We start from the raw sequence: 25,651 nt of genomic DNA, 5'->3' as shown, positions 1-25,651 counted from the left end.
GCTGTTAAGCCACCGCAAAGCCCCTCGCGTTCTGGCCCCATTATCGCCGACTTCTGCTCACATCTGCTCCCAGCGTTATTTTTAACCGGGTATTAAGGACTTCTGGGTCCTTAAGCAGGCGGAAGGGGGGCTCCGCTTGCCCCCCCAAGAGCAGAAGCCGCGTTTTGTGGGCTGCAGAGGTGCCCATGAGACACTAACACCAGCCCCGCTGCTATTTCGGAGGGGGAACAGGACCCCCCCGGGACCCTCGTCTCATCCACAGCCAGCCATCAGCTTTGCAGAGGGTCCCAGCACTGGTCCCAGCAAGCTGGTGGCACTGGGGAAAGGCTGGAGGGGAAACCAGGCAGGAGCCTCGCACAGAGGGATGCTGCCAGGGATATAAAAAATAAAGAGATATTTATTAGCGTTGAGTAAAGTGCAACCTCGGCGTAGTTTTACACTCAGAAGCCGTGTAAACGGCAGGAGAAAAGTTCAGAGCAGACCTGGAGGGCAAGGGGAGAAGAGGCCCCAAGCAAGGTTGTGCTAAAAGGATACAAAAAATGTACAAAGGCCTTTAAAAAAAAAAAAGAAACAACATCAGATAAATTATTTACAGTTCAAATTGATTACAGGTAACAGGAGGCTGAAGGCTCACGAGCTTCCGCAGGCTGAGAGAGCAAGAAAAGAGGGGCTGAGACGAGACACGGGCCCCGAGCTGGCGTTTCAGCCGAGGTACGGGCTGCAGGGCAGCGTTTCTTGGAGGCTGGGATTATCCTCCGGCATCAAGTTCTGCTTTGGGGTGGGAGCTGTGGTGGGGTAAAGCCTCGGTGCTGCAGCGTGGCCCCTGCTCCTGCCCAGCTGGGACAGGGAGTCATCCTGATTTCCAGTGATTGGAAAAGGGTGAAGGCAGGGAAGATTTAAGGAATGAGACTGGGCCTTTACCTGGATGTTTCTGCTAAAAATCAGCAGAGACTAAACACGACTGATAAGTCTTCAGAGATACCACGGGGCTGCCGAGGTGCACGGGGCTACATCTCCGCTGGCTGTGCCAGCCGGGCTGCGGGTTACGGGGCCGCTCCTGCGTGGTGGCCTCTCCTGGAGCTACGGGCCGGCAATCAGCACGTTGTTAACGGCAGAGATGCTCCGCACAATCCTGTGGCGAGAAGGGAACCCCACCGCTGGAGACCCCAGCGCCACGCAGCTTTCCGTGCCGCTGCCTCGGTAACTCCGGCAGAGATCTGCTCCATTTACAAACACGAGCGTTTGTCTTGCCAGTGCCTTAAACACCCTGGGGAGACCAAAGCTGAACTGCGTTCCTCCAACTTATGACCCACCAGCAAAGTCTCCGGAGCCAAAGCGTAGCTGCAGCCCCACTGCAGATGCGTGAGCCGGTGCAGTCCAGCCCCTCTCCCACCCCGGAGCCATTTCTGAAGAGATTACCGAAAGGGACAATAGGACATGCTCATCACGGCACTAAAAACTGCCAGGAGCAGCACCCGCAGGGGACACGTTTCAGCCTGGCAGCCTGGCTCACCCCCATTTCACGCTGGAAGAGCTCCTCGGGTCTGAAACAGGCCCCAGGGAACACTGCCCTGCCCGCGCTGGAGGCAAAGCTACAGCCTGGCCGGATCCTTTCTTCCATCAAGAAACCCCTTCCGGGGCTCAGATCTTCTGCAGGAGGCCCTGAGCCACGCTGTTTCCTTGTGTTCGCTGTCACCCTCGCTGGCACACAAGGCAAAAAGGAATTTAACGGGGAAAAAAAGACAGCCCGGAGCTGCCCGGAGAAGGGGTCACCCAGAGATGATCCGGTCTCTCTGGGAGCAAAGTGATCTGGAACAAAGCTGCTGATGGGAAAGCATGCGGGAGGCTGAAAGGTGGGCACAAGGATGGGGGAGAGCTTTTGCCAACTTGTTGGATCCAATTAGCCAAAAATAATTGAAAAGCTCAGCAGGAGCCCAGCATGGGGCCAGGACCACTTTCCTCACCGAGAAGCTTTGCATCAACCCGCAGCAGAGCCCCACTCCGCTGGAAAGCAGGCTGCAGAGCTCGGCTTTTGCTCAGGCCTCCTGGGCTTCCCCTGCCTCGTGCTCTGGGTGTGCCGCATGGTTTTGGCAGGCCGGTGGCCACGGGGAATCGTACGCACTGTGCTCTCAGCTGGAGACAGGCTGGAGCCACGCGGCTTTGATCCACTTTCCCATCTGGTCAGTGGGAACATGGATCAAGTTTGCAGCTCAAGCCTGTCTCTGGTTCCTTCACTGACCTTTGCACCACCATGGGTGAAGGTCAGGAGCCTGGAGCAGACGTTCCCCCATGCGCCTTGGCTTGTTAGGAAGGCCACTGGGAACACTGGTGGCAAACGGTGCTGTTCTGAAGAGCACAGCCCCTCACAGAGGGGGAAGAGGCTGCATTGTCCTGGGACACAGCCACGAAAGCACTGCAGAGCCCTCTTGACACCTTGGCCTGTGGATCTGGCACGGAGAGGGCTACTGCCTCTCTGTCTTGACGTGGTCTCCAATCATCCTCCGGTGATACGTGGCCAGGAAGATGTCGTTGTCTCGGGGGCAGTCGTAGTGGCAGGAGCACATCTTGATGAACATCATCTTCCGCTGGAAGAAGTCCCCCTCGGGGCAGCGGAACTCCACCTCCACGGTGCTGGTGACGTACGGGGTGCAGCAGCGGCCGTCCGTGCAGCTGCCGCAGAACTTGGGCCGGTAGGAACGGGTGCTGGTGCAGCCCGAAAATTCGAAGTGGAGGCTCTGGCGTGGCTTTGGGGTCCGCACACACTTCTTCCCCTTCTAGGGAGAGAGCAGATGGGTTAACAAGGACATGACAGAGGAAAGGTCCACCTAGGCCTGTGCTCGGTCTCCGTCAGTGGGCAATGGGACACGGAGCAAGTGGAAGCACAGAGCAAACCCTGTGAGACAGGCTCATGCCTGACAGGTACCTAACTAGGTTGTCCCTGGCATTCACAATGTCACGTCCCCTCTCCCCAAGCCCAGTACCTTGGTTTTCTCCATGGGGAAGTCGCAGGGCCGGACCATGCAGAGCCGCGTCTCCTTCTCCAGGCGGCACTGGGGGTTGTCGTTGGTTACTCGGGCGGAGATGCCCATGCCGCAGCTCTTGGAGCAAGCGCTCCACTCGGTGGTCTGCACCAAGCAGTTCTCCTGCAGGTTATTCAGCTCCGGCTTGTGTGCTGGATCCTCCCTGAAAACTGAGCCACACGGAAGAGACACAAGGCAAGGTTCAGGGCTTGGGACAGAGAGTGGCAGCTCCACGGCTGCTCCCAACTTGGTCTAACTCTTCGTGGACAGTAGCAAAGGTCTGATCCATCTCGTGAGCTGCTCAGCCTCTCAGAAGGAGCACGCAGGCAGGCACGGGGCCATTTCCTACTTCAGCCCAGCTCCAGCCAGTTCTGCTGCGATAACAGAGGGCGTGCGGGCTTCCCCACAGCATCACTAAGGTCTCACCTTAACGGGTCCAGAGTTCCACGCTCGGCACCCGCACCACGGTGCACAAAGTGAGCAGCCACCACCAGTTCCAAACCAGATGTGACTTAGGGCCCCGATCCAAAGGCAGTTTGGATCCACCCCTATCCCCCAGCAAAGAGCTCCCAGCCCTGTCACGTCTGCCCATCACTCACCCGCCATGGCTGTTTCGAAGCGGTTTTCCTCGCTGCCCTCCTCGCAGATCCACTCTTCGCAGCACTTATTGCGAAACTTCACCCGCCGGGGGTTGGGGCACTCGGGGGACGGCAGCCGCAGGTCATCGGAGCAAAGGGGGATGCAGCCGATGGCCCCGTCCATGCAGATGCACTGCAGCTTGCAGGTGGGCTGGAAGCTCTCCCCGTTGTGGTAGATTTTGCCCAGCAGGTCACAAGTCGCACCTTCGTGAGCTGTGGGAAGGGGGAAGAGGAGGAGGAGAAGCTGAGCAGATGGTAGGGGGCTGGCAGCACGGCCTCTGCCTCAGGGGGTCACAGGGCTCCTGACGAGGGGCAAGTGGCCCCGTGCAGACTCTCCCCTGCTCTGCCATCCCAGTGCTGGCTGCAGCAGAAGGTGGCACATTTAATATTTGGCTCCCTGGACCCACGGCTATTCCCGACATCGATTTTTGGAGGTTGGCTCCAGCTGTGCCAGACCTCCCAAAGTTCTCTAGAAAAATCTCTTCTCCACTTGGATGAGCTACTGAGTGGGACTTTGTCTTCACAGCCTGTAAACAGCCTGTTCTCCAGGCAGAGGTCTTCCTGTCCAGCTCAGAGAGTGCCCCAGTCAGTGGTGTTGTGCAAGATGCATTCCTGACACGGCACGTGAGCCAGCGGCTTTGCTCCTCGTTACTCCTAGGAGACCAAAAGGCAACATTCTGCTAAGAGCAGTTAGTTCCCCACGTGTCTCAAGGTACCTACAAAAGGAAAACGACACTTTGGGTTTATGACCTTTTTGGCTCCTCTGTGGTGCACGAATCTTTTCTTCCTTCCAGCCACAACTTTTTCTGTTTCTCTCTGTTCTGATCTCCAGATCTCTCATCTCCTGCCCTCCTACGAGTCTTTCACTCCTTCCCGATAAAACTTAAATGAGCAAAAAAGGAAACGCAACAATATCTGACACATAGGAGCAATCTTCAGTCTGCAGGCGTGAGCAACGCTCACAAGTTCTTATGTCTGTATTAGCCAAAATTTCTGCAGTGGAAGTTTTCCAGCAGAAAACTCTTATTTGATTGAGAGTTTTGCAGGCACAGATCAATGTCAGGAACGTTTTCAATGAGAAACAACTGAAGCATTTCCATTTGATATCAAAGATTTCCCTTATGCTTTGACAATAGCTCAACCAAAATACTTGTTGGACGGTATCCATAGGGGGAAGCATTTTGCTCGGGTAATTATTTTAGATACCATAAAGATCAAGATGAAACATTTTGATATAAATAGAAGTGGAAAGTTTTGACACAGCCAAACGGGTATTCTAAATAACTCATGGGAAGTTTTGAGATTTTTTTTTAATATATTTCTTTTTTCTTTCAGCCTGAAATGAAATGTTGAAATCTCCGAGTTGTTCACAAGACAGAAATCCTACTTTTGGATTGTTCTCATCAGCTGCTGCCTTCTGCAATCCTGATACTTAAAAAACAAAAAAATCCATGCAAACCTCTATTGGGAAGTTACCAAAATGAAGGATTTTTGGCTCCTTGTGGAGGCTTACCAGGAAACCTGATCTATTTTCCCTTTAGTCCTGCTCGCCCATGGAACATTCTCCCAGACAGAAAGTGTTTGGACCAAGCAAGGAGCGAGAGCCTCTTTCCATCCCACCTAGTCCTTGAGGGGACACAAATCCTTCCGGGCTGCTAATGCCTTGTTTCTAACCAGAGCTGGATCTCAACTTGCAACTCCTTTCAATGCCATTGGTATAAAAATACTCCTGTGCTTCCCTACTTGGATGTTTCAAAATCCTCACTTTTTCCATCAAAGTGGAAGCCATCCACTTTCCCTCTACACAACCATTCATACTTATTTTTAAATCCTCTTTCCCTGTTTTTCAGCCCGAGCCCTCTCCCTTCCCCATGAACCGATCGTGCTGTTCCCTCAGCAGCTCTCCTCCCCACCCAAGGAATGGCAGCCCTCTCAGGGGTTTTATTATGTTTTCAAAACTCAATCATTTTGTCATGCCCTTCATTACCCTACAATGACCTCACTTTCCCATCGACCTGATCCAATTAAAGCACCAAAACGGATTGCGCCAGCGGAGTGAGAGGACTCTTTATTTACCAGCTCCGCCTGGCACCGCTGCCGCCTCCCGCCTCCAAACAGCACGTCCAGCCAAGGGGACTTTTGCCCTTTTCTGCAGGGAATATGGCAGAGCTCAAGTGAGCCGCTCCCGTTGCCGCAGCTCTGCCAGCTCCCTGCACCCACTCAGGCCACCCTACCACCCTTAGGCTCTCCTACTCTAGAGTTACTACGGGATCGTCTCTACCTTTCTGATTCTCCAAGGTCTCTGCAGGAAGGGAAGAATTCTTCTGCAATACACGAAGTGCTACATACCATGATAACGTTAAACAAATATACAGCAATTTTCACTCTGATGGTTCCCTTCCTGTCTCTTCTGAGATAGCCTTCAGGCTGGTACCCAACCTAGAAGCTCTTCCCATGACACCTGAACACCTCTCCGCTCCTTTCTGCTCCCATCACCTCTCTCTATTTGGATACCTGTAAGTCCTCTCTTCTCTATTCACAAATGTTGATCTTTCCCTTCATTCGATCCATCACTCCACCTTCCGCTTCCTTCACTGCCTCCAAAACCCCCCATCTTCCAAGAGATCAGTGTGGACATCACAAAAATATCACCCAAGGACATTACGGCCCAAATCCTCAGTCCAATTTAGGGAGATATCCTGGTCTATGTCCATCTGGGATTTTTGCCATGAAAATCTTATTTTCTCATTTAAAGGTAGGAAGGACAGTTGTGGTCTTCGAGTCTGATTTTCTACACGGCAGGGACCTGGGACTCTCACTCCAAAATCTTTGGATCAGACCCATGTGTCATGGTGAATACGAAGCACTATGGAAAGATACCCAGTCTTCATGTGAAGTCTTCAAGACGGAGACTCCACACTCCTGAGTAAATTATTCCAGTGATTTAGCTACCTTCACTCTACAAACACACACCTCATTTCCAGTCTTAATTAGGCAGTTTACAGCTTACACCCGCTGGATGTTATTACGCCTACGTTTACTTTATTGAGCTTCAGTCATCAGCTCTTCGGTGTGTCAATGCCTACAGAAAGCACTAGGAAGCTCACGTGGCTTCTAAAGATAACAGTAACTGGCGGAGGAAAATTAAATAACTGACTTGTAAAAACTTCTCAAAAGAAAGGAGAAAAACACCTTCTACAAGTTAAATTCATTATTCAGAGTAAAAAAAAATTGTATGTGATCCTGGTGCCGCAAAACAGTGTGGTTCTACCCCAAACCCCCAACGTCCCTCTCTCGGGGTGGCGCGAGCGGTACGGCTGCCGGAGCGTTTCCAGATATGCCACCTGCGGTGGCTGAATGCTTCCCAAAGCGCTCACAGCAGCTTCCCAGCCCTCGTGTCTTCCTGACCATTTTGAAAAGCTTGAATTAAAAAAATTGGTCAGCTCCTGGCAGAGACGGGGCAGAGGAATCTTCTTTTTAAACAAAGAACAGGAGACTGAGGAAATACTTTTTTTTTCCTCTACACCAAAATGATGTTGGGATGCTTTAAAAATAGCTACCGCGCAAAAAAAAAAAAATCAAAAAGATTTTTCTTTTCTGGCTGAAAAGAGGTGCCAGGAGAGAAAACAGGTCTGCATTTGTATTTACCTGCCTCAGTAATTCTCATGTTTTGCATATATACTATTTTGCAAATGAGTCGTTCAGCTCTTCCCACCCCCGTGCTAAAGCCAGAAACTGGGTATGCCTCTTGCATGTAAGCAGTCGAGTGCAAAACACCAACCTCCAGTGCGAGGCAGTGAGATTTGGGGTGAGATTTTCCAAGCAACTGTACTTTCCAGTAAAAGTCCAGATTGCTGATAGTCACCCACCGGCACTACAGGGCTAGAGGATGTCCCCTAACAATGTCACGGGAACAAAGGAGAGTCCCAAACCCCCACTCGCGCCTTGGGAAACATCCTTCGTTGCAGGAGGCAGCAGGTTGCGTGTGGATCAGTATCAGTGAATCTGTTGGCTCGCGGGGCTGGCGCAGATCTCGCAACGTGACGCTGGATGAAGCTCCAAGCGCTTGAGGAGATTCTGACGATGCCGTGGGTTTTCTGGGGGGTCTGCAGGCGGAGGGCGGAAGGGGCCACGAGAAAACCGCACAGTAACAGAACATACAGCTCTCACCTAAGCAGATCCCGCTGCCTCTGTGGATTTTGGAGAAGTCGCAGTAGAGTCCCTTGTGATGATCACAGGGCTTCTGCAGGGAACAGAGCTCGCCAAGCTGCCTGGCACACACCTTGCAGCAACCACAGGCATCCAACACGTGGCTGGTGCCAGCGGGGCACTGCAGAGGCTGGGAGGGACACTGGCATGGATACGTGCAGGCCTGCGGTTCTACCTGGAGGGCAGAGAAGTCATGGAGAGAATGAGTCTCCCGCAAGCCAGCCAGGCAGAGAAATGAAAAACACGATTCTGCTTCAAGTACAGACACCCCATCAAGAGGAGGGAAGACCGACTTCGCCCTCCGCCGGAGAGCTCGGCTGTGGAGGATGGGCGTGCAGCTCCCGAGGACTCACGAAACTAATCTTTTTCTCATCCCGAACTCATCTGGAGCTCAAGGAAAAAAAAGATGTCTCCGGGAAGCAGGGCCAAAACAAACAGGACAAGCAGTAGCTTGGAGTCCCATGCGCAGCTCAGCCCCCCGCTTCCCTGGAAGCAATAAAATAGTAATTATTAACAGTAAGCAACTCCCAGCTCTTACATAGCACTACTCGGGAGAAAACATCAAAGCACTCCGCCACAGTGTCATTAGACCCAGTCCGAAGATGGAAAATGCGAGACGCATGGCGAAAGGACTTGCCCGAAGTCAGCCAGCGCTGAAAACTGACCCAAAGGCTCCCGAGTCCCATTTTGTCCCCTGGATCTCGTCCTTTCTTCGTTATTCCCAGAGATGTGCCCTCTCCTCTCCCCTTTCCAGGGAACGCACCGTAACCAACCTTCCTCGGGACCTTGTGAATCTACAGCTGCCCCGCTTGGTAGCATTTCAGAAGTGCCGGCCACCTCGTGAAACCACCCTTGGCTTTTATGCCACTTCAGACGCTCCAGAGAGATCAGGCTATGTCTGAAGGAGGGTTACCCTCCCCGGAAAACCCAGGATGCTTCAAACACTCCAATAACTCAGTCTGTGGCATCCTTGTCCCGAATCAGCTTGGAGCAGATACACCATCCTCAGCTCTGGATGTGCCCAGGCTGGGGCAAGATGTAAAACCACAACTGTGAAAGGCGCAGAGCAAATATTCTGGAAAATATTCTATTTAAACCTCCTCAGAAACATCGGTGTGCCAACTCTAGCCTGATTTTCTGTGCAGCCTCTGCCCGCTAAAATTCTCCCGGTAGTTTAAGAGGGGTTCAGGAGCTACTCCAGTTTGCAGCGCTCAGATGCTGCGCGCTGCTGGACACGGCTCAGCTCCCACCCCAGGGGCAGCTGCTGCCGCAGGGCTGATACAACCCTTGCACGTCGACGATGTCAGCAAAACGCTTTGGGATCCTGTACTGTCGTGAGCTGGGTGAAGAGGAAAGCACCCGACAGGGCAGACCCCTCACAGCTCCGCTGCCAGGTCCGGCCACCGCCACCCAGGGAGGGGGGCTGCGGCAGCGAGCGGGAGGGGGGACACTGGCAACAGAGGCCAAAAAATATCTTGCTACAGCTGTGTTTGCACTTGTTATATCCCATCCAGCCCTCGCTTGTGAAACAGCTTCCTTGGATATTGTGTTTGTCACCAATAACAGTAGTAAAACTTTTCCAGCTGTTTTGACTGTTGCTCAAAACAGCTGCTCTGACTTCAGCTCACATGGGGTCAGAAGATGCCAACTGCTTTGTATTTCTGTAACAGTCAGCACAGCGTGGCGTAGGACAGGGATGAGTCCAAATCTTAACTCACAAGTCCTCCCAGAGTCTCACCCCGCTCAGCAGGAATCAGTGTAATTCTCCTTGAAAACTCCTAGCGCCAAGTATTTTGGAAACAAGCCTCTCCCGCCTGTGGCCCAGCTGTTCTCAGACGGCAGCCTCAGAGCCGCTCGCTGGGAGCTGGCATGTCACAGGGATCCCTTCCCGACTGCCGAAGTGCATTAAAAGACGCTAAAAATACAGAAATGCTTTCCTACTGTTTTTCATGTATGCAACCGCTGTAGCTGCCAGAAGGACGTGTTATTCAACCACGGATGAGTGGGTGGGGGGTACGTGAGATCATAAAAGAGGCAAAGCATTCCTAACACAGGACCTATATTAAGATGCAATCTGTGCACTTAAAAAACATAATGACAACAAGCATTTTCCAATGCAGTGTCAGCCACAGGCCATATAAAGAAACACTCTCAAAATAGCTCTCCTACTGAAAAACAAACCAAAACAACCTCTTTCAGGATAACAGAGAACGCAACGGAATTAATCCCAACTGAGTTTTCTTTCTCGCCTTCATTAATCATTGTTGGTGCTGTTTATTTCCTTTAATAATTCACCCAAAGAAACTAGACCACCTGGTTCTACCTTCTGTCCACAATCAGCTTCACTTCCTTGTTATATTACGGCTGCTTTTCAGCACATCTGGATTCAGATCTCCGACGTATCAGAGACCTGCTGAGTGACTCTGCACCCCTGCCTCTCCCGTGCCTCATTGCCCCCACCCGTAAGCGCAAGCACGGCTTAAACGGCCCAATTCAGCCATATTTGCAGGGCTCTCTTCAATACTTGGAGATTTTTCATGCCTCTCTTCAGCACCCAGTCCACCTGGCCCCAGGGCGTGCTGGGTTCCTGCTCGCTTGTTTTATTACTGAGCAAAGTCAGCTCGTGCTATTTATAACTCCCGCTCCTCTCACGAGCCCAAGAGAGGAGAGAATGAGCTGAAATCTTTTTTGGCTCGTGCACACTCAACGGTGAGCACTGAATATCCGGCTGGCGAGGGGAACTTCTTGAGCTGGGAACAGCTGGTAGAAAGTCAACGTTGAACCAACTTCCTAGAGCTCTCCATTACTTAATTTGCTTTCACAGCAATTTCAATTAGGCTAAATAATGGATTATATTGCATTTGCATGGAGCACCCTCCACCCTGCATTATTTTCAAGGACTGGGTCTAGGAGTTCTTTCAATACAGTGTGGAAACTACCCAAACAGTCCTAAAGAACTGCAAGGACTCACATTCAGGGCTTTGCTACAGACCCACACGTACCACAAAGACCAGCATTTCCACAAAACACACCACCGACCTGGGTGCAGAGGGATTCAACTCAGAGAACATTTCATTTTCTTCCCCTCTGCAGAAGGGTCTGTCCCCAGAATTACACTTCTACCTTCACTGAGCAGGATCCTAACTTCAAGTTCAACTATAGCCTTGACCTTCTTTCTGTTGAGGTTTGCAGCGCGTTTCTGTGAACTTCGAGAGCAGTGGAACAGAGCCAGTATTAGAGATCAAGGCTATGGATTTAAGAAAGTGCTAAAGTCTGGAATATCATCTCTCCCTGCTCCTTGCTTTTCTGGCAGCTCTCATATCGATCACAAACACCACATGTGAATCTGTCACTCCCGGGCCCCCCAAGCAATGGCCAAGCCACAACGGGAGTGCAAACAGTGTGGCAAGAGGATTCCCTTGCCTGTGTTCCATACACATTCTCCACCACTGACTCCCAGGCCCCATCTGCCCAGCTGACAAGCCAGAACAGCTTCCTCCCAACTGCCAACACCGAACCCAGTTACCCGGGAGGACAGAAGGAGTGAGAACGTTCTTCCTGCTTCATATTCACATAAAACCTCTTCCCCCTACACCCTCAGGAAGGCACGAGTTGAGGGGCAGGAGCTCACACCACTGCAGCAGTTCTGTGGCATCGTCCGGACTTCTCATTCCGGATCAGTCGACGTCCACACGAGCCCAGGGAACCAGCCAGGAGGGTCAAGCCAAAGAGGGTTTGGGCTCTTGACTGCATTCGAAGGGCTGGGAAAGGAGCGTTTTGAAGCTGAGCTAGCTGTTTGCAAAGCGCTTTGGGAGCCAGGGGTTAACGCTGCAAGGTAGAAGTAATGTAATAAACACGTAACTGGTTCTCTTTCACGCTCCGAGACTGGCAGTAGATAAAGCAGCCAACACACAGCTATTCACATACTCCAAACACTGAATTATCATGGATAATACCTGCTCTCCCTCCGTCACAGGCTCTCAAGGCACCTTCCCAGGTTGCTGCAGCACATTGTACAACAGCCTATTACGAGAGACAAGAACCGCTACCCCCATTTCACAGGCAGAGAGCGGAGGCACGGAGACTTCCCCAGGCTGAGCCCGGCAAAGCCAAACGTAACTCCCAGCAATCCTGGTTCTACCCTCACCTCCGAACGACACAGGAGGCAGATTCAGGAGCACCAGCGCTCGCTTCCTTGCTCGATCCGCTAAACATCACTCTCAGAGCTCAAAGAAAGTCAAAAGTCCCATTTCCAAGGCAGTCGGCAGGTACAGGGAAAATAACATCATCTCAGATTAATAATAAAGTGTCACAGCGGTGGGATTCACTGCTATCATTTATACGACCAATATGATGCTGCCAAAGCCGGGTCAGCGCAAGAATCAAGAATCAAATCCCAAATCGCAGAAATTACCCTCAGATCGCAGAGGTGTTAGGCGCACAGGACGCCTTTGCTGGCAGGAAAGGGGCTGCCCATGCTGGGTGCTGCCGGCGGCAATCAAACAGACCTTATCAACCAGAAGTTTATCAGCTCAATAAGCCATGCAAGGCACAGCGGCTCTGTGAACCTGATTTCTTCACCGATCCAAAAGGCACTTACTGCAATTTAGATACATTAATGACTGCAGCAATGTTCCTGCTATTACTGGCACTGTAATAGCACACAAAAGTCCTAAGCAGAATCAACTGCTCTGTCAAGCACTTGTATTGCCACAAAACCAGGCACCAATCCTGCTCTGGAGAGGCTGCAGTCTAATTTCCCCCTTGGGATCACTGTTTTTGGGAACACATGGGTGGATTCAGTGGCAGCTGGGGAAGGATGGTGATGGTAAGGAACTGGGATACGAGACTTTTATTGCTTGCAGTGACATAAACTCAGTGACTTCACCTCTCTCTGTTCTCTGGTCCCCTCTGTAAATCAGGGCTGGCTTCTAGCTCACAAGAGCGGAGTGAAACAAAATCCATTCACATTTGCCAAGAGCTTTGAGATCCATAGATGACAGGCGTCACACGCGGTGCAGCTCCGAGCGTGATTTAGTTACGCGGTGCATTTGCATTGCTCTGCTAACAGCCAACCTTCCCTCCGAAACCTTTGGAGGCAGGTGGCAGCTGGGAAGGGTTATTCAGCACTAAAGCATTCGCATGCATCAAAGCGAGAAGCTGCAATGCCCAGCCAGCAAACGGAGCTGCTGCAGTGCGATACGTACCCAGCCAGGTGCGAGGAGGAGGAGGAACAGGGTCCGGGTCACTGTCCCCAAGTTGCCAGACATCCCGAGCAAAGGGAAGGGAGGGGATTCAGGCTGCCAACTGACTCACTCCTTCTCCTTCGGAGTTTCTCCTCTCTCTTTGGAGAAAGTTGCACACCAGCTCCTCTTTAAATAGCCTCCCGGAGGGGGCGTGCCCCGCGCCTGAGTGACAAGCTGGAAAGCAAGCTGAAATGGGTGCAAGAAAAAATGTCCAAATTCCAGCGAACACGAGCAGATTCCTGTGGCCCCGGCGGTTACGGGGCTGCCGGCGCAGCCTGCAGCTCGGTCGCTTTCCACGTGGGTAAATCAAACCCCGGGAAAAGCAGGATTATTATTTTTTAATTTTTCCTCTTTTTAACCCCAAAAGTATGACGCCTGGGACAGCTTTCTTGACACAACCCCCCTCTCCCTCCCTACATCCATTCCTTTTTGGCTGCAAGAGCTGAGAACTTCAATAAGCAGAGCTTTGTGGCGCTCAGTGTTTTTCCTTTGAACAGGAGGGAGAGACGGAAAGTTCGGTGCTGTTCGGCGCGGTGAGGTACCACAACTGACCGTGCATCACCAGCGCTTGCTGCTGCCAGCGCCGGGAAATGAGAGATTCATGACTATAAAGTCTGAACTCCTGCAACGAAGAGCTGCTTGTTTTATGAGGCAATGAAAAGCTACGGGGTGAAGGTTCTTGATAAAGGACAGCAGTTCCCCATAGTGCTTTATTGGCGCCTCGGGACTGATGCAGGATATCACACATTTTTATCTCGGGGCATGATCTTTCCTTTTTGCTGCTGAAATACAGAACCAGGCTTCCGCACAGCCTGCACAAAAAGTTCTTTAGAACATGAAAGGGTTGTTTTGTGTATTAAAAGAGTTGTTTTGTTTATTCCCAAACAGCAAGCGGACTGCTGCCATGGAAAGATGAGGAGAAGGAGTGCAGCAGAGGGCACTCTTAGTCCTCGCTGGCCTGGGGTGTGACAGAGCAGGTTGGCTACGGGACTACGGGACTACGGGACGGGAATCCTCTGTGCTGCACATGAAGTGGCCTTAGAAAGATGGAGCTCTGCCTTTGAGTCAGGGACCTTTCCAGGGTAGAAGTGGTTCAAGATCTGTCTCCTTACTTTGGGCCAACCTAAAGCAGTGATGCGAGATCTATGTACTGACCTTGGGCCAACCTAAAGCAGGGGCAGGAGCGTATGCAGAACGCACTGTGCCATAGTCCGTACCACATCCCAACAGAGTGTGCTGGGAAGTAGGACAGAAGATGAAGAAAAACATAGGGAGTGTCTAGTGGGTCATTTAAGTTCAGCCTCCTCCCTTCCTGCCGCCACTGTAGGGCGTCTTAGCTGGGAATGAAGCCCTGCATTTTAGTCAGGTCCTTTCGGGTCCCTGTGCAACGCCAGATCAGCCTCCGCACTCCCTGTGCCACTGTTTGTCCACTGCTGAAAACCCACAACTCCGACTCTTAATTAACCAGCACTTGGAAAGGCCCTTGGGGTTTGGGGCTGGAGAGCATTAGCACAGTGCAAACCGCCTCAGGTGCACCTCCTTCTTCTCCTCTTCCATAAGACGAGGGGTTTCCCAATCATTTCCGTAACAGCTACCTCTACTAATGTCACAACGAAGGATTGTGTCTCCACACAGAAGATTTAATGTACTGGAGGTGGTATAAACACCCGGTGCCCTAGAGCAGCTCGGCGCTAAAGGCAGTCCGGCTGGATATACATTCCTTCCTCTTTTGGCAGGCTTGGCACCTTAAACTATGTTGTCGCCTAAAATTAGCTGCTCACATTTTGCGGGACGTTCTCCCACCACTCCTAAATAAGAGAGGGATAAAGTGCTACACACCTCTGTTCTCATTTTCTCACACAGCCAGAATATAAACCACAGCTGAATTCCAAGCCATATGGGGCATTTGAAGGTGTTACATTTGTGCCTTTTTAAAAGGACAGTGCTTAATGTATGGCTCAATTCATACATTGCTCCTTGTCCAAGAAGCAGCGGTTGCACCTTGAGCCATGATCTTCCAAATTCTGCTTTCAGAATTTCTTTTAACCTGCTGCATGACCTCAGATGAACTGTTCAACCAAAATCATAACGCTCACTCACCTTTCAGGAGTTTTGTGGGGAATATTCAGCACTAAACCAGCATTATGATGGCTGATTGTTTTCAACCTACACCAAAAATAAAGAATAATTCAACTACAAAACAACCTTACCAAGCTGCTCATCAGCATCCACCTGAATGCTTCCGTCTTCCCAGAATAGTAGCAGAAGTGAAATGTCTGAGTTGCGACCCTGCTCATCCTTCAAGCCACCTCAGCTCTGCCGTGACCAGCCAGCTGTCTCCCCTGCCTTGCCAAGAGATGAGCGCCTGGATCCACTCTAGCTCCTTTCCTGGATAACAGAACCGGCATCTTGCACCAGCATCTTCACTGCAAAGTGGCAGGAGCAGCGCCAAGCCCTCCACGTGAGGGTTTCTGGGGACAGAGGAGCCCACTTCACCTCTTGGATCCCAGCGCCAGTCTGCCACAAACGCACCTTTTTTACCATAAGCTGAAAAAAAGTAGAGGAATCACAGAATCACAGAATCACTACGGTTGGAAAAGACCTGTAAGATCATCAAGTCCAACCATCAGCCCAACCCCACCATGCCCACTAAACCATGTCCCGCAGTGCCACGTCCACACGTTCCTTGAACACCTCCAGTGATGGTGACTCCACCACCTCCCTGGGCAGCCTCTGCCAGTGCTTCACCACTCTCTCTGTAAAGACATTTTTTCCTAATATCCAGCCTGAACCTCCCCTGGCACAAGTTGAGGCCATTTCCTCTTGTCCTGAGCAGCAGGACATGAAGGACAAGTGTTAGGGAGCTCCCTACACCCATGGTCCAAGATTTTCTTAGGGTGCTACGAGAACCAAAACTACCCATAACGCTAGCAGCTGAACTGTTCACTCCACTGGACATGCCACTTGCCAAGACGCAAGAGAAGAGCATGAAGGGTGAGTGACTCAGAATGATCAAAGGGAGGAAACACCCAAGTTAACTCCGATTTGCGTCTCTCCTTTTTGCCTGAGCTGCCTCAAGTGAAGGGATAAAGATGTCAACTCTGCTTAAAATCTCCCCCAAGCAAAGAATAGCGAGTGTTTAATCCACCTTGTTACGTTCTTCTGGGTTCACTCACCATCCCCAACCAGTGGCTTTCCTGAATTTATAGTAATTTAAAAAAAGAAGACATTTAGATAATTGCTAAAAATCACGTGAGGCTAAAAAATAAAACTAAGGCAAGCACACACACAGTTTTTTGGCTCAGCATGATCTCTCCCAGTGGCACTGTGCCTGCAGAAGCCAAAAGAAAAAGCCGGCACAAGCAGCATGGTAAGGGGAATCACACTCGCCCAGTCCTCAATGACTTCAAAGCTGTCCCCTGTCTCAAAGCTGCTCGGTCGTCCACAGGACATGCCAGTGGCTCGCAGGACTGCTCCTTGCGGGAAGGTTTCCATTCTCACAGCTGGCCAGTCTTAGCAAAAGTCACTGTTGGAGTGGATCACGGGCAATCACTCTCATTTGGCACTCTTAACTTTATGAGCCTTGCTGAAATTATACCAAACATGAATTTGGCCCAGCAGGGATGGTAGGGTTCCTCCAGCTAGATGGTCTGAAACACAGGAATTCCATTTCATTGTTCATTACCCAACTGCTGATGCCTGCTTGATGCATCCTGCTCACCCGCTCAGGCTAAACCGACTGCCAGATTTGGGGCCAGGAAGGAGTCCTGTCCCCTGCTTTTTGCCGCCTTCTGTAGGCTGAGGATAAGAAGCAATTTGGCACTTTCACCCAGCTTCTCCCCTGATGATAGAAGGCTGGAAGACATAAGTGACACTGTTGATTTCACCATCTGTGGTATATTACTAATAAAAGAACAAACCCCGTCAACGTCCATCAAGGCTGTAAGTTTGCTGCAAGGTTGGGAAGGAGTTCTGCAAGCCCACGTGCTTTGGGGTAGGACAGGTGAGCAGTCTCTGAATGCTTTGGGGCTAAACATGGTTCCCAGAGACTCAGCAGCTGAGAAGGTCTCTTCCAGACCCGCATTCAAGTTCAGTGCTAATTCAGCATCTGCCTAGAGGGACATTTGGGGTCAGATTCATGCCATCTAATCCTTCGACACTTAATTAAGGCATCTACATTAGAAGCCTAATCTCTCTTTCTAATCAGTAGAGAAGGACCGAAGCCCCTGAACTGCCTTCTGATGGTCCCCATCTCCGTTGCTCCATGCGCATCGGCTGTATCACGACCCTAGTTGCTGTAAATGGTCAAGAGAAAGTGTCATATAAAGATAACACCAGAGCTCAGCGAAGGCTAAATGCTACAGCGTATCTGACTCCAATCGGGGTGGGAAAGGCTACCCTGCCCCAGGGACAGAAAGGGCAGGAAAACCCACCCCTCCCCACTTCAGCACAGCCTTGGAGGAAATCCTGACTGCAGGGAAACACCCGCTGGCTTCAGCGAAGCTAGGATTCCCCTCTCCGCCTGGCTTGCCAGATACCGCGGCCCCGAGGGCATGCTGTTGTGCCCGTCGTTTATGGGAGTCAAGCAGGGAACAAATTTCATCCCTGGCTGCAGAGTTCAATTATGAAATCTACAGTTATTTTAGTTCTGGGAGGAATGCTCCATTGTATTTGAGGACTTATTGTGAAATCGAAGCCTATCAAGGGACGCAAAACTTGGGATGGGTGGGGTGCCTGTTGATGTCCTTATAAAGGAAGTAAATATATAAAAACACTCTTGGCATCACGAATTTGGAAAGAGCCAGTGCTTAGACACAGCGCTTGCCAGCAAAAGCACACGTTCTCTTCTGCAAAAAACAAAAATGCCCCCCTGGAGCCTGGTCTTGGCAGGAGGCAAAAAGCCAGTTCTGCGGCTTACCAAAGAGTGTGCGACCCAGGGCACCAGGAAAGTCACTAAACCCCATTTATCAACGCACAGGATTCCTGTTTCAGAACAGGTGAACGGTAAGAAAGTCAATACTTCTAAGGACACACGTGCAACAAGAAGCCTTCCCAAAGCAGAGCACCACAGGCGCTGAGCTCTTCGCAAAAAACAGGCCTTGGTTTTGGAAGCAGAGCACCTGACAGTCTTGTCCCTCTCTTTTGCCCCGTTTCTGCTGTTGTGAGAAATCTGGCCTTTCACCCCAACGCAGGGCACGGCCGGCTGGCAAGGCTTTCAGGCCAGCTAGGACCACTCGAATTATCTAACCTGACTTCTTTCCTAACACAGGCTGGAGGATTTTGCCTAAATAATGCACAAGATCATGCAAGAAGGGCTTCTGCAACCAGCTTCTGTATTCTGCCTCCTGGCAGGCTGCAACCAGCTCTGAACGTGGCGAAGAGGCAGAAGTTCATGCACGGACCAGGTCCTGGACTAGAGCTCCGGGGATCCTGGCCTGCAGCAGACCCCCAGCGTGAGCCTGGGCACGCTGTAGCTACAACACCTTCAAAGAACGGTCGAGAAAGGGCCGCAAGCACGGCTTGTTCCCTGACCTGACCGTGCCTGGAGGCAGCGTGGGCTGTGCAGACCTGTCCGAGGGCACAATCTGCACCAGGCGTGCTTGTGCAGGCAGGTGCCCCAGGATCCCTGGGGCTCAGCATCCAGGTTACTGCTCCATGCAGAAAATCAGACCTCGAGGGCAATGCAGACAACGCTGCAGGCGATTGCTCTGTGCCTCAAGGTCTGTCAAGGTGCAATAAAAAAGTACCCGTTACCTGCAGACCAGCCCTGGTCTCCATGTGGTAGTGTCACTGTACTCCTGTACTCGGCACTGGTGAGGCCGCACCTCGAATGCTGTGTTCAGTTTTGGGCCCCTCACGACAAGAAGGACATTGAGGTGCTGGAGTGTGTCCAGAGAAGGGCGACGGAGCTGGTGAGGGGTCTGGAGCACAAGTCTGATGAGGAGCGGCTGAGGGAGCTAGGGTTGTTCAGTCTGGAGAAGAGGAGGCTGAGGGGAGACCTCATCGCTCTCTACAATTACCTGAAAGGGGGTTGTGGGGAGGTGGGTGATGGTCTCTTCTCCCAAGTGATGAGTGACAGGACAAGAGGAAATGGCCTCAAGTTGTGCCAGAGGAGGTTCAGGCTGGATATTAGGAAAAATGTCTTTCCTGAGAGAGTGGTGAAGCACTGGAAGAGGCTGCCCAGGGAGGTGGTGGAGTCACCATCCCTGAAGGTGTTCAAGGAACGTGTGGACGTGGCACTGCGGGACATGGTTTAGTGGGCATGGTGGGGTTGGGGTGATGGTTGGACTTGATGATCTTACAGGTCTTTTCCAACCGTAGTGATTCTGTGATTGTGTCACAGCGGGTGATCTTCTGAGACCCTTAACAACTGCAAAATTTGGATACAAATGTGAGTCACCATCACGGCCAGGAGCATTTGTGCCAAGGCATTGGCTTGCACAGAACTGCCGGAGGAAGAGGCCCTGGGAGGATACAGTCAGCTGCACCCACCTGTGAAATGGATATTTCCCTGGGTTTTTCCACTTCTTAACTTACTGCATGCTTAATTATCCTGAAGGAAAACTGCAGGGAGGGAGGGTATGTTTAAGGTAGACTTGGGCAGGCTCATTTAAAGAGGCCTCCTGATCTACAGGACTTCCTCGGTGCAAAGCTCTGATGTATCTGAATAGCACTCTATCTTTTATGGGATTTGGTCCTCACAAAACCCGTGCAGATGAGGCACAAAAGGATGTGCTCAAGGTCCTATGGCTCGTGAAAGAGAAGGGACTAACGTGAGGTCTCTCTAGTTATGGGCTACTGCATTAGTTGCTGGGCTCTGCCACCCCCTGAAGAAGCAGCCGCTCTGCCGTAATGACCAGGAGGGTTTTCTAGTGCCTAAGTCAGGCACTGCTGTGTCCGTACAGCCATATCTGACAGGGTGCAAGGTTAAATTCTCCACTGGATCCCACCTCTCCAAAGACCTCTGGCATCACCTAAGCTCAACGGCTCTCTGCTCTAAAATCCAGGACTCAGCCCCTCAGTCAAAATAACTCTGCCGAAATCAATAGGTCTTCCCTAATTTATACCAGCTGCACATCTCACACAGACTCAACAGGCAGCAACAGGTCCCTGAGCGCTGCCAGGCTGGTAGGACCTGGAGGGGTGGGTGGCCTACCAGGACTTGTGTGTATCTCTCATTAGGGATTTAGGATTCCAACAGGAGCCTGCCCACACCTTTCCCATTCAGGTTTTGGAAAAATTCCAGCTCATTACATGGAATCAGTGAATAATTTAGGTTGGAAGGACCCTTAGGTCATCTGGTTCCTCCTGCAGCCGATCCCAACGCAGAGGACAGAGAAGAGGAGTAGACTTCAGAGACCAAGAGAGAAGTGCGGGTCAGTGGGGTCTGCAAGTTCAGCAAGGCAGTGCTCTTGCCAGCCTGTTCCTGTATGGCATGAAAGAATGTCAGCACATGAATCTCTGATTAGCTTTCTAGCCCCTGGGGCTGTAGTTGTGAGCCAGCCTTAACACAGGGCTTGCACCTTTAGAGAGGCAGGGACTTCTCTCAGCTGAAGGGAATGTTAACCTTGGAACATAATGCAGACACTTTCAAAATTAGCTGTAAGCCAACTACTTCACCGCTGATGAAAGAACATGATCTTCCTCCAAAGGTCTGCACAAACTGCTGTAAGACACAAACCAATGAAAAATAATTTGAGAAATGTTAAGTGTGGGACTTTCACTTACATGTTCTTAATTCTTTATTTTTGTTACAGGCACACGTCTTTGAGGTTGATCCTTCATATTTGTTTTTTTCATTTGTTTCCTTACCAATAGAATTTTTAGAAGTTTCACATCACAAACGTTTAAGAAAAGACAAGTCCCAAGCTCCATGAATAGCCTTTTTATAAGAATGGCATAATTTTACACAACATTAATAAGGAAATCATCTGTATTTGCAGCCATCATTGCCTTCAGAGAGACCGAACTCACACAAGCTGAGGAAGACAAAATGTTTCAGTGGGCTGCAACCTGCATGAGGTCTCTAGCGGGGCTTTCATATGAGCGGGGTCAGTGCTGTGCTGAGCCCCAGCAGTGGTCACCCGCTCCTCTGCCTGTACGCCGGATGATGTGTGCTGCTTCTCAGCACCCGGTGCTCCTCTCCTCCCCAGCCCCTTGTCCCAAACAATTGCCCTAGCTCTCTTCCCCAGAAACTTGTGTGATGTTAGAAACCCTCTTGATATATTTAGAGGTGACAGTTTAATTAGTTAGTAGTGGAACACTATTAGTTCTGCCTACAAACGCTGCATTTTTTCAGAGCATTTTATGTACAGGTACAACAGCATTACTACCACAAACCTGCTTAAACCACTTTAAGTTCAGAGCCTTTATTTTCAGTATGGCTTTTGCCATACTGTCTTTTAAATACCCTGTTGCTGGTATAGCAACCACTATGACAGACTACTAAAGCTTTTACAGTTTAGGCCATTTTACCCTAGAGATGCAGCACGAGATGTTTTCAAATAAGTTTTACAAAGCCTCAGTCTGCTGTTGTTGTTGCTGTTTTAAGGAAGTTATTTGAACCAATAATTTTCATCTCTATAGTTGAAATTGTTTCACCCTCAGAAGCATGATGTCATCTGGCAACAGAGGTGCACAGAGATGGGTTTGAAAGCAGACTTTAGGTGAATAATATTCACTCATTTTTTTCCAATCTGATCCCTGCAATACAGCCATGAGTCAGGTAAAGGAGAAGCTGTAGCTGGTTCAATTTCTTTGCCAGGCAAGTAGCCCCAAATCATCTTCAGTCTAATGCGTCTTTATGCAGTCATTTCACAATGTTATCCCTTGTGCATTAGACTGGAAATTAATGACCTGCCTGGCAGAGATAGGCCACTCTGTTGGGTCAAGAGGCTTTGTTAAAAAACAGTTATTGGGGGTTCTCAAATTATTACAATTTTAAGCCCAGGATGTTCTGGCTTCATAAAGGGGATAGGTAAAATGAAAACTATGGAGCCTGGCTGTGTTTCAAGGAGGTAAGGAAAAAAGGCTTTTCCTGCCAGGGCAGCTCTTGGTCACTCGGCACTCAACACCTTCAAAAACCACAGAAAGGTTCTCCCCTCTGGCATTAACTGTTAGAGCTCTGCGTGTCCCTGATATTCCGAGTGGGGAAATAACTAACCAGCTGCCTGGACTCACCAGTGTCATTGCCTTTCCGCTAAAACAGTGAAACCCGCACTCTCTGTGTGCAAGTCCCTTGGACCGGTGAGGTTCCTCCTCTGCTATGCTCATCTTCCTTCAGAGGAAACAGTGAGGGTCAGGACACAGCTCAAATGCCTGCAAGCCCTGCAAGCCTGTTCATTCTGCCCCAAACAAGGAGGGCTGGCAGAGCCGTGTGGATCCTTTCCTAGAACAAAGGAAACAAACAAAATTACTTCCAGCTTCTCAAATTCTTCTCAAAATAATATGTCAGCTTAGTCTGTACTGCTCTCTGTAAAAAGGGTTGGGAGAAACAAAAGGAATGAGACAAATTCCCATGTTTGCACTGGGGCTGTTCACTTTACCAGAATGTACTGGGGAAAGAGCTAGCGATGCCATTTTAAGCTCTAGGTGGATTTCAAGGGGATCTCAGCTGAAGAGGCCAGGGAAGAGTCCAGGCTGTGCTGAGTCAGAGGGGAATCCCACGAACCAGCCTCATGACAAGAATATAAGACCCTTTTTCATCCTTCACATGAACTAAAATTAGAGTTGAAAGAAAGAATCTTGTGGCAGAAAAATTGCCCGCAACAAAGGGACCTCAGGAACAGAAGCATGAGGTTAAATTTGACACTGCACTGATATAACTAAAGCCAGAACTTTACCCCTAGCATTCCTGTGGCAACCACACAGTGATTATGCTAGTCCCTGGTTTCATCAGAGAATGATTTCAGCTGGCACTGGGGCTCAAGTGCTGTGTTCACTGCAGGATGAACTCCTGAGGTTATAGACACAGCACTGGCAGTCACTCCTTCTCTGATCATTTTGAGACTAACTTTATGGATAGTCATCCCACAGATCACACAAAGTGTTATGAGGTACAGAAGAATATTTAAAGCAGCATTGTTGTGATCGGCAAGGCTTTCACGTTCCAAAAAGATTACTGAAACATTCTGCCTGGTCAGTGCAGCTACTGGCCACGTGCCTTTTCATCAGCACCAGCTGGTCTTCAAAAGGAGATGTAAGGATCCCTGCTAAGACTGAAGCCACACAAACAGCAGGCAGAAAGCCCAACCCTTTCCGGAGAGGGGTTCCCACAACCCCGGTCCGTGGAGCCATGGCAGCACCAGGTTTCGGTGACCTGGTGTTGGACTCAGATCTGTGAGCTCAAGACCAAACCCATTCTTCCTCCTCAGCCTTAAGGCCCGGAATGGTGTTTACTGCACGGCCCCCCACCGGGCTTGGCTGGCTGACGGTGAAGCTTGTGCCAGTGTCTGCTCAGCTCTTTCCCACACTCGGAATCTCATTTCTGCTGTTCCACAGGCTACAGCATAACTAGCCTTTAGGGGAGACGTGTCAGTGCCTGCAAGCTCGGTCTCATCTGCTGCCATGAGCTCAGTACAACCTCTCCTCCAAAGCCAGCGCTGGGAGGTCATCGCTTGCCTTGGGTTCGAATGCCAGAAATACCCAACTCAGCAGAGTTTTCTGGCTCAAAAGCTGCCACTTCCATAGGAGCCTCCAGGGAGGGGAAGGGATAGGCTTTGCTTAATTGTTTTGTTTTTAAAGTAGCACTCTCATCCTATTTTTGTCCCAGGGTTGTTTTAATTGGACAACTCTAAAGCTCTTTGCAGCTCATTCAAAAGGAGGGAGAGAGAGTAGAGCCTTCAGCTTTACCGCTTCCCCACAGAGGGATTGTTGCTGTTCCAAGTCTTCCCACCTAATGACTTATCAGGCAAAAGGGAGAGCCCTTGATCTGTGCCAATGACTCCAAAGTGATGCGGGGCACAGCGGGGTTGGGAAGGAGACAGCGTGAAATGGTTTTCTGTCTTCTCCCCTTGAGTCGCCTCCTGAAGTCATTGTGCCCTGTGAATACCGCTGAGGAAGGTGACTGGCATGGCAGGGAGGCAGCAGTGTAGGACGTGCACACAGCGTGCTTGGCAAGAGGTGGCTGACTTGTAGCTGGAAGACAGAATAGAGCAGCTCAGGAAAAGGCACCTTAAAATAATCTTGTCACTCAAATCTCTCAGGTGAGGCCACGAAATGAGCTTGGGGAATGTCAACTCCCATCTTCTTGCAAGGTTTATTGTTTTATTTGGATGTGGTTGAGTTCTTTTCTGAGTGCAGGTGTTCCTGTTTGCACATTCAGCAACACCTCCCATCAAATCATGGCAGACTGAAGCTACAAGGGAACAACAGGTCTGTTTCAGATCTCTTCAGTGCTGCCATCACCTCAGCCTCTGCACTAGTCACGTCTCTCCTACACAGAAGATCGGAACCAGGTCCTTTCTATTTCCCGAGAGAGAGACATCTGCACTGGGGCTCCTGGGCAGACGATTCCATGTACAGCTTTTAAAGACAGGAGCTCCTAATTCTGGAGTATCTGGGGTTGTTCTGCCCCAGGTGAGAGCTCGACAGGCAGTGTGAACCTCTGGATTTTGGAGGGTATCAGCAGAGCCACAGCAGGAACAGTCAGCAATCATCAGTCCCCATCTTTCTTCTCTATCAGACTCTCTCCTCAGATGACAAGAGGGACCAGGTACAAGGGAGGGTCTATTTTCATGTTGTAGATGCTGTAAAATTAAACTGGCGGGAGCATGCTTGTGTCATGCAGGCTGATGAGCTCCTCTATAGTCACAGCTCTTCCCAGGTGCCATGTGCTTGCCCTTTTTTAGGGAAAAAGGGTGTAGAAGGCATTGAACAACCACAGACCCTGCACCACAGCGGTCTGCTTGGTGGCTGCTGGAAAACAAAGAGCATCTTCAGTGCTGGAGGCAGGAGCAGGTCCAGCTGCAAACCCTTCCCCTGTTTTGTGGATATACAGCGTACCTGTCTCATAACACCTCCTAGGGCCAGCAGCCAGCACGGCTACAGCCCATGCTGGCTCTGGTGAGCCAGGCTTTAGTGGGAAAGCTGACATTCTCCTAGCAGGGTTCGGGCTTTTCCCAGGGCATGGGAGGGAGGGCAAAAGCATTTCTCCTGTCCTTTCCTTTCCTATTCAGAATGGAGAAGCAACCAGGAGCTGACCCTGCTATTCCAGTCCCAGATAAGTGAAACAGTCATAAAAGCATATGTATGAGATATGAGCGAATGTGAGGGATGGTAGGGGCTCTACGGCGGTTGTATTTTCCTTCCACATCCTTTACAGGAAGATATTCACTCCATAAATATCATGGGTTACGGCTGGGCCTGGAGTTCATGCTGAGTTTAATGGACTGCGCCAAGCAAGCAGTGTGCGTGTGAACGTGCATGTGTTTTTCTTTTCTCTTGCGGGGGGGAAGCTGTTCTGGGGTCTCCCTACCTGACCGACAGCTCCTGAGTCAGGGAGCTCTGCAGCTCTCCTTAGGCTAAACTGGCATTTCAA

General features: G+C 50.5%; 1 protein-coding gene across 1 annotated transcript; it reads right to left on the bottom strand.

Annotated features, from left to right (window-relative positions):
* Positions 1 to 2,462: 2,462 nt before the first annotated feature.
* LOC104261839 (CCN family member 2) lies at positions 2,463 to 13,152 on the bottom strand. Its single transcript, XM_009818025.2, has 5 exons — positions 13,075 to 13,152; positions 7,829 to 8,042; positions 3,620 to 3,871; positions 2,982 to 3,190; positions 2,463 to 2,774 (listed from the first exon to the last, which is right to left on the bottom strand). The coding sequence occupies exons 1-5, from the start codon at positions 13,135 to 13,137 to the stop codon at positions 2,463 to 2,465; spliced, it is 1,050 nt and encodes a 349-aa protein (XP_009816327.2). The 5' UTR covers positions 13,138 to 13,152.
* Between the last annotated feature and the right edge of the window lie 12,499 nt (positions 13,153 to 25,651).

The sequence above is a fragment of the Gavia stellata genome, chromosome 29, assembly GCF_030936135.1.
Source record: "Gavia stellata isolate bGavSte3 chromosome 29, bGavSte3.hap2, whole genome shotgun sequence".
NCBI classification, from domain to species: Eukaryota; Metazoa; Chordata; class Aves; order Gaviiformes; family Gaviidae; genus Gavia; species Gavia stellata.
This window is presented reverse-complemented; position numbering and strand designations above follow the sequence as displayed.

Bases quoted from the DNA above. Each gene is read 5' to 3' on its own strand.
- LOC104261839 (XM_009818025.2), bottom strand. From the start codon at position 13,137: ATGTCTGGCAACTTGGGGACAGTGACCCGGACCCTGTTCCTCCTCCTC. The intron at 3,191-3,619 runs GTGAGTGATGGG...CGTGTGGCTCAG, and splicing joins CTTCGAAACAGCCATGGCGG to TTTTCAGGGAGGATCCAGCA. The intron at 2,775-2,981 runs GTACTGGGCTTG...CTCTCTCCCTAG, and splicing joins TCCCCATGGAGAAAACCAAG to AAGGGGAAGAAGTGTGTGCG.